Source organism: Fulmarus glacialis, unplaced genomic scaffold, assembly GCF_000690835.1.
Source record: "Fulmarus glacialis isolate BGI_N327 unplaced genomic scaffold, ASM69083v1 scaffold12579, whole genome shotgun sequence".
In the NCBI taxonomy this organism is placed as follows: Eukaryota; Metazoa; Chordata; class Aves; order Procellariiformes; family Procellariidae; genus Fulmarus; species Fulmarus glacialis.
The window spans coordinates 71,527-88,580 of NW_009232683.1; the positions used below are offsets into that span (position 1 = coordinate 71,527).

General features: G+C 37.1%; 1 protein-coding gene across 1 annotated transcript in view; it reads right to left on the reverse strand.

The window, feature by feature from the left end:
* The window catches only part of LOC104082056 (laminin subunit alpha-2-like), a gene marked incomplete at both ends in the record, with an annotated part of 98,927 nt that overhangs the window by 68,631 nt on the left and 13,242 nt on the right, over nt 1-17,054 (reverse strand). The window contains 6 exons of the mRNA XM_009585017.1: nt 2,561-2,678; nt 7,320-7,459; nt 7,652-7,840; nt 8,605-8,784; nt 11,187-11,330; nt 14,764-15,000. Coding sequence (XP_009583312.1) covers nt 2,561-2,678; nt 7,320-7,459; nt 7,652-7,840; nt 8,605-8,784; nt 11,187-11,330; nt 14,764-15,000 — 1,008 coding nt within the window. The remainder of the gene's footprint in view (nt 1-2,560; nt 2,679-7,319; nt 7,460-7,651; nt 7,841-8,604; nt 8,785-11,186; nt 11,331-14,763; nt 15,001-17,054) is intronic.

The following is a 17,054-nucleotide window of genomic DNA, read 5'->3' on the forward strand; positions in this document are numbered from 1 at the left end:
CACACCATAACCTTCACTGAGCACACTAAAAATAAACTAAGTTATGAGCATGTGAAGATTGCACAATTAAGCACAAAGTATGAAGGTTGCAACTGAGACATTTATTCCAGCCCCTGGTGGGTGTGAATTAAAATAAAGTTCTAATTACATTATCATATATTTTCCCTCAAAAATGCAATTTGTTACAGTAATTTAAAAAAAATCTGTACTTCTGAGCAAATGCTGGAGCCCGTTAGTTTCTCATATGTGTATTTACACACATTCAGGTGTATGCTCTTACTGAAATAGTGTGCAGAGAAAATGACTTAATTCACTTCCTTGCACATATTTCCTATTAACTCACTGTTCCTGTTGCCTCATTTGCTGCGTAACACAATCCTGTACAACATCTGAAGGGAGCAGAGTTCTCGCAGATGACAAGGCATCTTTCTCTTCATTTACTCATTCCAAATTTTCTCCCACTGCTAGCTTGGGGGAACCCTTTACCCACTTAGTCAGGATGTCTGAGGGATTTGCAGAGTACTCGAGGTGGTGTTCCCTGCTACCTCCACCTAGCAACTGCACAAAGGCATTTGGAGTTGCTAGTCTTGCTAAATAATAAAAACATGCTGGTTTGCACACAGGAAGACTGCCAGTCTCATCATCAAGAGCACATACAGTCAAAAATATTAATTTGTATTTTGCAGTCAAAGTATTACATCTTAAATACGTTCTCTGGTACCTATCATAAGATACATTTTACAAAAGCATACAAGTCAGCTGATTTTCTATAAAACTTGGGCACTTTTGACACACGTAATCCCCAGCATGAAAATATTTAGATAAGCAAAAAAAAAATATCGTACATGTATAAGGAGCACCAAGCTCGCTTAGTTGATCAACACTTTTCTCCCAGTGTTCAATGAGTTAGAAATTTACCAAACTTCAATGGTTCAGGAAAAAAGTTTCCATTAGTATCAGATCTATTTTATTTTATGACACAGTGACTCGACCGTTCTAAGAATAAAGCAAAATACACTATTTGGACCATGTTCCAGAATTTCTGCTCCTCTTTACAAGCAGCTCCATCGTTTATAAAAGGGGTACTGAAATTTGATAGGATGCAAGCTTTTGTGTATGGACTGAGCAAGATCTTCTTATGGGAGTCCTATACCAGCACTGGAAGAAGAATAATTGTAGGGGAGTAAAATGGAAAGATATTTGCCAGAACTCAGTGGCCCTTTTCAATGTATTTTCATAGATCCACTTGGATAAATTATAAGTATTCAGAAAACTGACAGTTTGAACATGCGCAGTAGACATTTCTTAAAGTTTTGAAAACATCTTCCATGAAGCTTCTTTCATGAAACACAGACATGCTACAGAATGGTTCTCATTTACATTTTTAATGCATTTGCAGTGCTATTTTGAGCAGTCAAGCATGCAAAATGAAAGCAAAATGGACAACTTTCATCCTATTAGTGTTGGTTCACAAAGGCATGCTCTTGGAACAGTTTCAAGAGGAAAGATCAATGTGAGGAATCTACAAGTTCCCATCTATGAACTGCCTTTTTGACCAACTGTTCAGCATGCACTATTTCAAGTTTTGCTTTTGAAATGACTTCTCTTTTTAAATCTTGTTGTTATTTGAGTTACTCATTATAATACAAACATTTAAGAAATCAAAATTGAAATGCTGTTTAGCTTTTTTTCAAAACAAAATATTTCAATCAATCATACAGCTGTTAAAACTTTATATGGGAATTTAAATGTCAAACAAGGCAAACTTAAAAATCTGGAAAGCCTTTACAGAATAGAATTTTAAAATTCTGCACGGCTCTGTTTAGAGTGCTTGGTGTTACAATTTCAATAACATTCTTTTAACTTTTTTTTTTTTCTAATTTGTTTTTATACTTTATTTGGTGAATTTCATTCAACTGACAGATCTTGAACTTTTCAGGAATAAGTAGTATGTAACCTTAAATTATTCACTATTACAAATGTTAATTTGTAGTTTACTTACAACTATCAATAACTTATAGAATCAATTGGGTTTTTTTAATTTGACAGTTTATAATGACCATGATTCACAGAATCTGTGTTTTTCTCCACAGATTCTGAGAATTATGGTCATGATAAAGTGATGCGTATAGTTCGGCCTTTTGGAAGACATGGTATTGTAACTGTATTGTGTATTATGGCCTCACCATAACATGATAACATAGTACAATCTGTTGTACACAGTACGTTAGAACAGTATTATACCCTTATCTGTCCAAAAAGTCAGCATCAGTCACACAATTCAGCCTCAGAGATGCTGACCCAGTAAAGATCACCTTCCTGTATTCTAAGTATTTGAGTCATCGTCATGGTTTCAATGGCATATTTGCCTAAAGCAAAAAAAAGTGCTTAAATTCCTTGCGAGAGAGATACCTCAGAGAGAAAGAACGTAAGTAATTAAATTAAGGGAGAGTTGTTGCCAGTTAAATGGATTCACACTCTAATTACTTATCACACCTTGCTAATGAACGGACCGAAGAAGGTATAAAGACTTTTACTGGAAGTCAGGTTAGTACTGTACCTCACAAGACAAACCAGAATAACCCAATGGGCAGTCACATTTCTCAATCAAGTAAGCCTGAGGAGTCATCCCAGACACAGTGCCACCTTCAGCGACTTCCATTGAGATCTCAGAAATCCTGAAAAAAAGGAGCAAACATCTCTAATGAGATGAGTCAAGCACTAACTCAAACCCAGTTAGTTCATAGTCAGCTGGCATGGGAGAAAATGGTCTTATTTGGCTTCTTGATCTACAGGAGACAAATAGCACTATTTTTGTCGCTCCTTAAGGAAACAACAAAGCTACCACCACCTCCAGACTCATTTTCCATTTCTAGGCAATAGTATAAATAACTTTTCCCTCGTGCTTGATGTAATCTCTTTTTTTAATCTCTTTTCAGCCAAACCATTAACAAAGGCTCAAATCTGATTCTTCATTTGAGGGACTCATTAAGAAATTGAAGTTACATACTAAATGCAGTTCCAATTCATGATTCTCATAGGTATGACAATAAAATTGTTCACTCAATGAGCTTTTAATGAGGCAACTATTTAAAAAAAAAAAATCTATCCTCAGCAACTAAAGCAACCTAACACACTCTACAGCAGACTTCAAAGACATTGGACATTTGCCTTTTTAGCAGAAATTTTAAGATTGGTAGTCAGATATCCTTTTTTTTTTCCTTAGGATCATTTACACACATAAACAATTTAAAGTAAACAAGCAATCCTACTACAGAAGCATCTGCTAGTATCAGAAAGGGATATGTTTCATGGTAGAGCTTCTGACATTTTAACTTTCCAAACATTTGTTTGATTGTATTAATAATAATATCCCTGCCCCTCAACCACTCCCTGTCTTTCCAGCATGCATGCTGACCTGCCATATAGGGTTGTCCATCATGGACAAAGACAACAAACATAGTATCTAATGAAATACACTTAATCCTAATGTACCACAAGTTCTTTTAGCTTACTACTTTATTTTGGGGGTTTGTTAGTTTGTTTAAATGAATCCTATGATCTGGAACCCCCTTACTGTCTTTGAGAAACAAAAAGGGTAGAATAATGTAAATTTTAAAGCTTCGAATATATTGCCAACCTAAAAGAAAATGTTGAAGAACGTGTGACTAACTAGCTGAAAAATTTCAGTAACGCTGCTAGAGTCTATTCATTAAGTATCTGTGCATAGGGCTAATGCAGAGGACCTCACAGAACTGCTCAACACCTCCTCATGCTCGTAGTCCCTTCGTCTATTCCCCAACCTTGATTATTGACACTCTTCTTCTGCACATTGGCCTATAGGCACCAATGTCAGGATGACTGTAGGAAAAGCAAACACCCACTGCTGAAAGATTGAGCTTAGGTGACCAGACCCATACCTCTTGCTACCTTGTGTCAATGCAAAATACCCAAATCATCTAGTAACTTAAACCCCATGCTCCCTTACTACCTGAAGAAAGGGGTTCAGTGGAGCAGGGAAATTGAACAAAAAAACGCCAAGCAAACAAAGCCATATCAAAACAGAAAAGTGAAAATAAAGAGGGCACAACCATTCAGATCTGATATGTCAATGTAAGCTTACACTGAAATCTCTGTACATTTAATGGAAAAACAAAATGAAATCTGCCTCCCCATCATCTTCAAGGCTGAGGCAATGGTCTGTGCACTGCAAAAAACCTATTTACTGTCAGAAAACCGCACTTACATAATAATATACTCTGGGACCACAAAGCTACCTGTTGTTTGTGTGAAAATGTTACTTAAGGAAGGTCAGGCTTGGTTGATCCTTGGAACATGTCTAATAGGCAGTAGTCCAACGACTGCTACTTGATCAGTGTCAGGGATATTGAAATAATTCACAGTCAAATTGAAAGCATACTTCCAATTCAAACTAATTTATTATCACAGCCCAGTTGCCTAAAAAGCAAAACAAAATCTAATAAAAGAAATGTTTCAATTTAGAGTGGTGAATGTGAAAATGAGGGCAACAAAATGAACAATATAGGAGAAAAATGGTTGCCTTTGGATTCTGAGCAGAAATCCCTAGCTCACTAGTAATGCTGCAGCTTTGAAGCAGAAACAACATTAGCATTGCTGCTAAACTATATAGCTAATTCAGTGCTAACACTAGAACTAAGCTTTTTTTATGCTTCCAACTGCTGCTGCTGCTTTGACTTTATTTTAAATGCTTTTCCTGTAGTTTATCACTTATCTGCAGCTTTTAAACTCTGCAATTGAAATTAAGGCACTATTAAAAACCTTAAAAAAATTTAAAAATACTTCATATACATTTTCTTCCTCCCATCCACCGTTTCTTTTGCTTTATACTTTTCTACTATGCACATGTCAGGCAGAAAGAGAAGTTTTACTAGTTTAGAACAGGGCCTTTATTTAGAAAGCACAACATACTCTATTTAAACAAATGTTTTATTATAAATCACTTAATTTAAACATATGTTTAAAGTTGAGCATAAATATTGTCCTTTAGAGGGTCTCAGACTATTTTTAATAAAAGCCTTCAATTCTTACACAAGCTAATACTCCACTAACCTTTAAAAACATTTCGGGGGATTTATTTTGTGATCTTAAGCAAAACTTCCTCTGAAATCATTCAAGGTGCTAACTTGAAAAAAAAAACCCCAATGTATTCCTGCTGTTTATTTTCTACTTAAAGTCTCAGATGCCATGTGATGAATGTTACCTATGTAACTGGACAGATCATAAAAACCTATTGTAACATAACCACTTCCAAAATCAAATACGGTATGATATGCAAGGTTATGACTTCAGATGGAGAGTTACCAGAAAGAACAGATGAACTCTTCGCTAAGTCCTGCTGTCATATAAAATGTCACATTCTGAAATGCAATGCTGTGAAAATAAATTTTGGTTCTTTAAATGCCACCTTGCAAACCTGCCCTGAAACTGAAAAGTCCTCCTCTGTTCCATTATATGCCTCATTACTACGCAGCCTCGATAAAATGGTGGTGTATTACAATGCAGGTCTAGTTCAGTCACCACGGTCATACGCATCTCAGAACAAAATCATTAAAATGGAGGTTCATTTTCATAACTTATGCTGCTTGAGCTGAGATAGTATTAAGATTTTGCTTCCACAGCTGAACTAGGATCTGTAGTGCATAAAGGGAAGGGAAGGGAGAAACAGACACAAAATATGGACATGCTTCCCAAATTTTCCATGTCGCACTGGAGTTACTTTCCTGTCTCTTTTCACAGGGATCCCCTGAGCTTGTAATACAATATCCTAAATTGACTATGCCAAAAATAAATGAAACCAATGCAAAACATTTATGGCATCTGTTGTTAATATTTAGCATCTAGCCAGTGCAAGCTGGATGAATACTTTCTGTAAATTATATACTTTAAATAGAGACAATAGCAGCAACAATGACTATGTTTTCTGTCACACAATGCTGCAATGTTGCAATGTATCTGCCCCTACTATTCACCCTCATAAACTCCAAGGGTTATGTTCTTATAGACCTATTTGTGACCTAGAAATCTAGAAATAATTTTAGCCTATTATTTTTATGACAGAATCACAGAAAGGACCTCTGGAGACCTTTGGAGTTTATATCCAATTATTCCTGTGTCCTTGCTAATAAATTTTGCTTGCAAAGGATACTGTGAATTGTTATGAAAAACTTTTAGGAATAGTTTACATAGTCTATTCCAGAACTTCTTTACCCCCAGGAATTTTTCTCTTGTGTCTAACGTGAATCTTTCCTGAAAAAAACTTTTCTGACTTACCCACGATGGCAACAGAGAACTGATTCTTTCCTTTCTCTTTGTGACAATATTTTATGGATCTTAAGGCAATTTCTAATTTCTAAATAAATCTGGTTCTTTACATCTTCTCTCACAGGTCATATTTTCTGACCTGTGATGATGTTCACTGTTATCCTCTGAACACTTTAATAATTTTTTCTTGAATTCCAGTATCCAAAACTTGATGATTAGGCTTTACTAGTGTTGGGTGGAAGTGAGAGATTAATTTTTTGCGCTTTGCAGGCCGTACCTGTTTAAACGTGCAGCTAGAATATTAGCATTTCTCAACAAGAATGTCATTACCATTTACCTGGTGATATGCTGTAAACAACAGAGCCCTCTTTGAAGAATAGGTAACTAAGCAGTTGTTCCTCGTTTGTTCAATTGACTACTCCTTTCAAAGTGTAAAATCTTATAGTTGACCTTTAGATTGCAGCAGATTTTTATATTATTCCTCTCATCTTGCTGTCTGATGTCCACTTCAAATTTAGTAACTGTTATCTTTATTTCATTATCTAACTTATTAATGAATAAACTGAATAGAAAATGTTGAATATCTGTCCCTAATATATTGGATTAAGTATCATTTCATTAAAGGACTACTCTTTCATCTTTGACTTTTTACATCATTTCCCACTTGCAAGAGAAAATTTCTTCATATGCTAACATATTTAATTACAGCATCATGTTTTCATAAAGTAGACATTTATTCCAAAAATATTTTGAATGTGTTTCAGGATGTGTGTGCTTACATGTGTTTTCTGTTTTAGGATCCTGAAAATAAGGATTTCATTTGCCTATTGTGATTTAAATTTTCTATTGAATAAAATTTCCCTCTCCTGCATCTTCTGCTATGCTGAATGCTAACTCTTTCTGTTCTTCTCAGCAACTGCTTATTGCTTATGTTATGAATAAAAATTCTGCTGGGAAGCTCTATCAGGTTATCTCTGACTACTGCACTATTTCAGACCACTGCATGAAATAGTTACCTGCTCTGCCTCATGATATTGCCATGAGTAGCCTTAATAAGAATGTAATGAACATCATACAACACATTCAGAAAGTCTTCCCGGGATACAGCTCTACTTGGTCTTGAGTCATCTGCATAATGCTTCCACGTGAAATCTGCCTGGAACACCGTCCTGTTGACACCTGGGTCATCATGATAATATTCCCAGGGCACAGCATTTCTGACTCTTTGGTCATCACCATAATATTCCCATTCATGCTGAAAGACAGTAATACAAAACCAGATTATTAACAGTATTAAAAAGAACCAGGTGCTTAAGTTCTGGGAAAAAATGGCAGATGGAAACATTACCTCTGTCATCTCTATCTCATGCCTTGTCAGCTGCCCAATCAGAGGGGCAGCCACATGTCGGACAATAATTCTTGTATGGGTGGGAGGCCCACCTCTTATGATGACTTGTGGGTAGTAAGTAGTAAAACCTGTCTCTTCTCGTGCTTCAAAGTAGATTGCATATTTCAGTTTCCCTCCATAAGTGGTCAGCTAACAAAGCAAAACACAAAGCACAAAAAGAAATCTCATTTTCAGTTAGCTAAAAATAAATTCCTGGGCATATGTAGACGCTAGATACACTCCGCACCTGTGCACAGCCTGATGAATGTGCGTGTGGTAGAAAATAGCAATACATGCTTGTGGAACTATCTGGGGACAAGGGCTGTGTTCAAAAATACCCATCAGCAATTTGTTATTGTACTACACTAAAGCCAAAATGTTATCTATTTCTTTATATGTGCCTTGGTGCTCCCCAAAATTTGTGTTTAGAGAAAGAAACGTCTAAACTTTCCCAAGCCAAACCAAGAAATACCAAAAGCGCAAAATCAATCATCACAGAGGCACATAACAATATCCAAAAGGAGGGTTATTTCAATCATTTTCTCCTTACAAAGATCAGGCATTGTGTTTGTTTAAATGGAGAGAAACAAAAAGTTACAAGAGAGTTATATTAAATTAATGTAGTTTAATTTTTCAAATAACATTTTTATGAGAGAATCTATCTTGTGGAAAAATATTACATGTTACTATCTGAAAATATATATTTTAAAATAGTGTTTATGTTACAGACTTATGAATTTCCATGATAAGGGAGCAAATAATTTTTCATAATGGAATGGCATTTATTTTCTTTTGAATACCTTCCACTGTGTGATGACATGCTTATTGGAAGGGACAAAAGGCATTGCAAAATACAAATATAAGATAAAAAAATATGTAAATCCATGAAGTATTCAGTGAAATTTTATGTTTACCTTTCGTCCCTCAAACTGCTCTGGAAGTCTCCAGTAAACAGGTTCTGACCGAAGATCCTGCATCACCTGTTCTATATTTGCTACTATTTCAGGAGGCTGGAATGCAATCCCTGAAAGAGTGCTGCGCTGAAGCTTTTCATCCACCAGTGGTAGAATCATTTGCTCTGGCTTCAAGGTCATCTATACATATTCAAAAAAATCAAGAAGAAAATCTAGTCTATTTTTCCCCATGAAGTGTTAGTTTTTAAATTCTAACTCTTCAAAAAATTATTTCTAGGTAATTTCATTTCACATCATGAGCAATTTGTCACAGAACAGTCTTACTACTCCTTCAGGTATAAACAGTGATAATAATGACTTCCCCCTCAAGCCTTTTGCACCTTGTCCTCATGTTAACAAAGAGCATACTAGCTCTGGTTAAAATAGTTTCATCAGCAAGTGATCCCAAGAATTTTATTGAAGTGATTTCCATAGTGCTATTTCAGTCTCGGGCCTCTTCTGTTTGGATTGTAAGAATTGTACCTTATGAAGAAGCATACTTCTCACCAACTCTTACTATACATCACCAGGGCTGTGGAACACACTGCCTGATCCCTTGGTACTTTTACGCAATAGTCAAGCTAAGTGTTCTCCAGGCAATATGCAGAGAGTGAGGGCTCAGAGTTTCTGTAACTCTAAATTCAGATTTAATGAAAAATACAAGGATGCCACTTAGATACTTGTAATTTTCTTAGACTTGTTGAAAGAGTCTCAATAGCATTATACAGAAATCATTATTTTGATCAAAAACTGTAATAAGAGTCTTAGTAATTCTGTGCAGATGAAAGTATCACAGGAAGTGAGTGAACAAATGCAAAGGGCTGGTATCAAAACTGCTTTCTCCCAAAGAGTGAGGAAAACAAAGAAAACAAATGCAGAGTTATATCTCTAACAGTCATCCCATCAACACACTGTTCACAAGATAGGGATTGGGTAATGAGGAATCAACCAAGCCTGTACTGCACTTTAAGCATCTTGGTATTTCCATTTACAGCAGCATCTATCGACTGACCAGATGTGGAAGCATTCCTAACATTGCCAACCCTAAGTGAGATTTCCTGAGTTCCTATCATAACCATATTTTACTGTTTACTACTTTAGACATCAAGAAAGTGGTCAACACATTTGAATTTCAGGTCAGCCTTGCCTTATTGTCATAGAAGACAGGATTTGCTTGTTTAAACATGTCTAATGCCATTTGAAGCACCTGAGAGTATCTGAAATAGTCACTAGCAGCTGGCAGAACCCGGCCTCACTCAGTTTACAGCTCTGAAACAATTCTGAAATAGATCAGAGTACCAAAAACTACATGAGATGTGGACATACACTTGTTTAGATATGACCATAAATAGGAAAGGAAATTAATCAACAGACACATAATAATCAGGAGGTTTAAACTATGTTTCTGCTTTGTGCTGCCACAAAGGTCAAAGCACAATTTTCCAGAACTGTTGCTGTCATGGAACTTGATTAAATTTTATAACTTGCCAGCCTTTTACAGCCTTTCATCTCCAGCCTACCAGCATATGATGGGCAAAACTGAAATAATGAGAGAAACTGGGTCAGACCATGATAAATCACTTCATCCACAGGGAAGGGCACGAGGTGCTATTGCATTGAACAATGAAGGGGAGAATGGGTGCTATTCATATTACTTCAACCAAGAGATATGAAGTCTTTAGTAAGAGATCACACCTTGATTTCAGCCTAAAGTATGCTTATGCAATTGATGCTTGTGCAGGACAAGTCAGGGGCTTTGGCTGATTTGCATTAGGCAGACATTCCCTCTATGGTTGACATGCTTTCTAGCAGAGATATGACTGACCACACATGGGGACTGAACTAGTCGTTTTCCATTAGAAGTAGTTCCTCCAGAATGTAACTGAGGAGCTGGCACAGCAGTGATGGACAGCAGAGGTCTCAATGCGTGTTTTGCGCTCGTTGTACAGATAAATGGAGACATCCAGTCTGCCTTATTTGTCAGTCCAGCATAGGTCTCAAGGCCCTCTTCCACAAAAAGGTGGAGAGCTCTTTGTTTGCACTGATGGATTATACCCTCCTATTCTTGGATTTAAATAGAACTTTAATAAGCTCTTTTTTAAAAATTAAAAAAAAACAGAACAAAACAATGAAAATAAACAGAATTATTGAACCATGAGAAATCTATGCTGGACAACAAGCATCTGTGACTCTTGAATACACCTGGGTAAACTGTGTATCATATACCAGAGATTATGTTACAATGCACTGGACTGCATGATTTCCCCACATGACTAGCTTGCCCTTCCCTGGGTTTTAATAGCTTTACTTTGGCTTGACGTCAGCTATCCTATCACTGCTTTTCTTATCTACTTATTTACATTTAATGCCTTGACCCTGATTGTCTAATGGAACATACCGCTCTCTCCACTTCTCAAAGTATAAAGAGGAAAATGATTGCTTAAATGTTTGGCCATTTTCTAGCTACCTCTCAGTGCCTGACTAAAAGATGCCAGCAGGAAACAACATTATTGCATTACATGGCTCAGCAGTTTCGTACTCACCCACATGCGAATCAGCCCCCTTGCCTCACTGCACTGTGTAGTCAGGCCAAAGCAATAGCAACTGCTGCAGCCAAGTGGGTTTCTGGCAGAGAGACCAAATGTACCAGACTTGCACCTGTCACAGTGGACACCTTCCACATTAACCTGGAAGAGAGAGAATATTTAAAAAAAAAAAGCAAGCTTTATTTCGAGGTAGTAATAAGAAAAAGAAAATCATACAATAATAGTAACAGGGTGCAGAAAGAAATAATAATAAGTGCAAGGAAATATTCAAGGAACTTTCCAGCTTCTTATCATGTGTGTATACAATTAATGTAATTGAGGCATTTGCATTTGTATCCACTGAGTAGCTCTGAGCAATGGATGCTGGCTTCATACCGACAGTTGTAAGCTCAGAAAAATCAAATGGCACTTTGGGCATGACATGCTCAATAAATGATTGATAAGATAAGAAAAAATATGTCCTTCTGAAATTGCCGGGGTTAATCAAGCCTTTTGTTTAATAGGAATTAGCTTTGACAAGTTAGAATGTTTAAGGTACAGTACTAAATGTTCTTGTTAAGAAACATATTTTAATGGAAGTATTGTAAAGAAAAGCCTTCCCCTCTTCATGATTGTTTTCCACATCATTGAACAGTATTAACAAGGCTGAAATGTCTCACTGTTGTAATGTCAGTGCTTTTATTTTCATTTTTCAATTAGTCCAAATAAAAAGCTATACCAGATAGGGCCAGATACACAATAATTTATGCATAGCCTTTTAAAACCATTTTCATACTGAGACCAAGGTATTTAAAAAAAAATCACCAATATGAAAGCACTGGTTGGCTTTTCCTTCCCCTCTTTTTCTTCTCTTGAGAGTAATGTGAAGAAGCCAATCTAAAAAACAAATTCAACTTTCCAAAGCTTATACAGGAAACAAACATTATCCCCGAGGATATACCATTTTCAACCCTCATTTCCACATGTAACTCTATCAGCAAAGGTGCCTACACTGTATTTAGCTTAGATTTTGCTGCTTTTTGTCAGGACTGACAAAGGGGCTCCTGAGCCTTTGCAAGCTCATTTCTGCAGCTATAACAGCAGGTTTAAATGGGAATGATTACCATTTTATAAAAATCTAGCTTCTTCAAAATATAACTCTTTAAAAAAAGTTACACAAAAGGTTAACCAACCCTAGATTTAAACTCAACCTTAGACTTAAATTCTGGAAAAAAAAAAATCTGTTGACTTAATTCAGTATTATTTGTCCATTTTCTGTCATAAATTGTGAATTTTACTTGCTTTGCATTTTTTTTCATGTCAATTGCAGTTTCTTATCATTAATCATCAGCTAAATACATACTGTTAATCTGCACTCACAGAAACATAGAAGTAACTATATTAGCCTTAAAAGAATCAACAAAGAAACATTTCTATTTAAAAATGCCATAAACCCCCATTCTTTCTATTTAGCGCTTACAAGAGCTACAAGAAAGACATTGACATACTGGACCTAATCAAGAAAAGGGGCACCAAGATAGTTAGAGGGATTGGAGCACATCACGTATCAGTAGAGGCTGAAAGAATTGAGATACTTCTATTTTTCCATGTCAGAGGATGACATAGGACAAATAACACTGATCAGTAGGCTGTTTTACTCACATGGTCCATGTGATCAACTCACTCACTTCAGTTTTCTTATGGTTTCACCATCAAATAAATCAGTATTTGTGAAATAGAATGTGATGTTTTCTGTTCAAATACACCAGAAGAACAAGAGGGTGGTCAAGCAGTTTGGACAAAGAGGCTGTGAAATCCCCATCCTTGGAAATACTGTCGCAGCAATGTCTTTCAAACAAGGTGCTGGACTAGATGAACTCCATAGGTCCCTTCCAATCTAATCTGTTCTACAGTTCCTCCATTGAGTCTATCCTTTAAACTCAGAATGAAGTGACTGGTGCCCTTTTAACAAAAGAATTACCTGGCAATTCAATCATTCAAATTCATCCTTCCATTTTACTAGCTCTTTGTGTCAATACAGTCCCTGAAAAAGAATGAATCAAAATCACAGAAGGAATCTCTAGAGGTCCTTTTAAAAACCTCCTCCTTGAAGCGGGACTATCACCAATACTAGATCAGGTTACCCACGCCTCTTTCTAGCCAATTCTTGAAAACCTCCAAGAATGGGGATTTCACAGCCTTTCTGGATAATCTGTTCCAGTGCTGCATAACCCTCCCAGGGATTTTTTTTCCTAATGTCCAACCCAAAATTCCCAAGCTACCATTTGCAGCTGTTGTCCCTTGTCACATCTTTTGCTACTATCAGAAAGGACTTGACTCCATCAACTACTCTTTGAAGTGGCTGTAGGCTGCAATTGCATTTTCTCTTAGCCTCTATTTTTTGCAGACTAAAAGCTCTCTTAGTATATCCTTACAGATCATCTGCTCCAAGTCTCTCTGTAGCCCTTCTCTGGATCCTCTCCAGTTTCTCAACAACACTCTTGAATCAGGTCCTAAAACTGGACACCATTTCTAAGTGAAGTCTTACCAGCACTGAGTAGAGGGGGATAAAGACTTTCCTCTGCTGGTCATGCTCTTCATGATGACCTACCTTGCAGCTGCATTGGCCAGTATGATCAATGCATCCATGAGGCAGTTTGCCTTATTTACAATGAGAGTACATGGTTGGCTTATATTCAGCTTGCCATTCCCCAAAGCCTGTATGTACTTAAAATTACCACTCAGCCTTTTTCCTCCCAAACTGTACTGATTCTTGAGGTTATTCCACTTCAGTTCATGACCTTTCTATTTTCCCAATCATCAAGCTTTTCAAGGACCCTCTAAATTATAGTTCTACTGTTCAGCTTCTCAACCTCTACCTCCTCCAAATCAGCAATATTCTCAAATCTGCTGATGGTGAATTCTGTCATCTGTGTCACTGATGAAGGTATTGGCTCTAGGGTACTCTGCTTGCTGGCTACCAACTGCATGTCAAACCACCGATTATTGCCCTTTAAGCCCAGCAATCCACCCATTATCAAACCACCTAAGTGAGCTGTTCTTCCAAGAACAATTCCAAATAAGAATGCTGTGGGTCATGATGCCAAAAGCCTTTGCTTCAGTGATCCTGAATTGGATGCAGTCTACTCAGAAGAATGGATACTACCGCAGTGAATTCTACTTATAAAATGATCAATATTGACTCCTCCTAAGTCAATGTACTATAAAGAACTAGCACTGTGGCATACTGTTATTACTGATGCGTTTGCTTTTAATATGCCAAATATCTGAACAAGAATTGTATTGAATGGGGTTAAATTGGCAACAGTTCTATAAGAACAGGAAGAAATATGAAGTGAGAAGAGAGCCTAGGAGGATGCTATCCTGGCAAGTGTTAGTGTGTGAAAAAGCAACTGATAAGCACTTAAGTCTTTCTTTATGTTAGACTCCTGCCACAGCAGTTAGCAAATGCACTATGAAAACCAACTAGATTTGTTTGCATGTATTGTTGGAAAAGGCAAGTACAAATGTCAATGAATTTTGGAATAAACTTCTCAGCAGCTGTAAGATCAGCTTACAACCTTCTTTGTCCTACCTTGCAGCTGCATTGGCCAGTATGATCAAGGCACGAGCACTTCCCCAACTCTGTATCACAGCTCTGTGGATCAGTCCCTGCCAGGAAGCACTGACAAGCAACACATTGTGGATAATTCCAGTAACCCAGCCTGCACTCGGTGCATTTATCCCCAGAGAATTCAGGGCGGCAGAAGCAACAGCCTGTATTTAAGTCACACTGAGAACTCAGGGCTCCAATGAGGCTGCAATCACAGGGCTAAAAAGGAGAGAAACAAGAAGAAAATTGCAATTGTGCTTCTGAAAAAAAACCAAAACCAAACCCCAACAAAAAAGCAACTCACCTTTTTCAAGTATCTATAAATAAAGTATGGCAGTGAATTTCCACTGTCCGAAGGTAACATATCTGCATTATAAGGCTAGGCATTTATCTTTATTCAACAAGGGTCAAGCAAGTACACTAAATACATTTACAAGACTGTTTTCTTTTTGAACAGATATTACTTATCACTGATAAGTTTAGGCAGTGAAACCAAGTAAATCCAAAAAGGTCAAGACACTGGGATTACTTTGCAGACAAAATTAACTTAAAAACTGTAAGTGTTCTCTAAAAAGTGCTTTCTATGTAAATCCTCTGCCCGGCATGTTGAGACCACTTTGCTAAAACTGGAATTGCTCAGGGGCAGTGGTCCCAGTGGAATCTAGTTCAATGTTTATTACTCAACCATCAGACAGGTAACTATCTTCTTTGTAAAAACAGGACTCTTAGATGACAGTAATTTACACGGTAAGGGATAGAGGTTTAGTCATGCGGTGTACTGGGAAGTAAACTTGCTCACAGAATGAGACTTGCGCAGGCAGGTAGGGATAGAACTAGATGACTTGCCAGGGGGCTAGATACTGAGTACAGAAGTAAGTAGCAGGGAAGGCTGCAGGCTTCCAAAGAACAGAAGAATCCCTCAGTGCTATTACTGTGACTGTACTGCAAAGTTAGCACAGGACATTTGCTGTGATCACTGGCGTGACCAGAATCTCATATGGAGAAGTTCAGCTTGCAGAAGCAAATTCAGTGCCAGTACAGGTTACCACAGTAACTGACATGGATAGACTTGCTAAAATTAAGGACACAAAGCTGAAAAAGAGAGGAGGAAAATGTGGATTCAATTTCTAAGCAAAATTGTTTATTATATGAATACTTAAAGCATCTTTCTTCTGCTCTGAAAAGACGATTTGTAAAGAAGGTGATTATATACAGGAGACATTCAAATTCAGTCTTTACTGAATGCCAGAGAAACTATTTAACGACTGGTTAAATGTTAGACTGCTAGACTACTACCTAACCTAAGAAATAAGACCTTCTGACAGAAAGAACCTTATTCTACAAGATACATTTGAACATAAAGCTTAGAAAGCAAATTGTTCACCAAACATTGAAATAGCTTGGTGTGCAATACCAAAACCTAAATTACAATCAGATGTTATGTTTGTTTTGCGAGCAAGCAGTTTTATGCAGTGCTCTCTATCCCCCTGATTTACGACAGCCCTGGAAATCTTCTACAAAGAGTGCAAGCAGGAAATTCACATCTCACTTTGCAGAAATTAGCTGCAACATTCTGAAAGAGATGTGGGCTGATAGATCATTATTAATTTAGATGGTGGCATGGAACTGCCATACTAATGCACTCACATAAAAGAAAATCAAAGAATATACTCCAGAGCTCAAACAGAGGTCTTCAACCTCATTAGGCTGGTTTCAGAAGCCAAGAGTCTATATCACAGCAGCACAACAGAGGTTTCACAAGAGTTTTCCATACATACAAAAAGGAAATCATTCTTGATAATTAATTTGCAGCCTGAGCTACATGACAAACAGCTTTTTAAGAAAGAGCATTAATCCTGTATGACCATGTTCAGACAAGACATAGTTTTTTGAAGTAATTGCGGCAGTACTATAAATCCCTCATCATCAATGAGAAAGGCAGAGAGGAGAAGGCATTTGAATTTTGCACAATATTCACTGTCACCAGTTTTCAACCTTAACCAAATGCTGCTCCCCTTAACTCAAGAGTAGCACATTAACAATGGCTTTCATCTCTTTGACATACTATCATTGTTTTCCTACTTCTTCTCCCTTCTTCCCTCCCCTTCAGAATCTTTTTTAACTGTGTCAAACACTGGAATAAGAAGGATTTAAAGGATAATGAGAAGGTTTATTTCCCCATTAAGAACATAGGAAGAAAGTGCATTTTACAGGTTTCTTTTCTTCTCTCTTCACTGACTTTTATGCACAAGTTGAAGCCCTTCTCAAGTAAA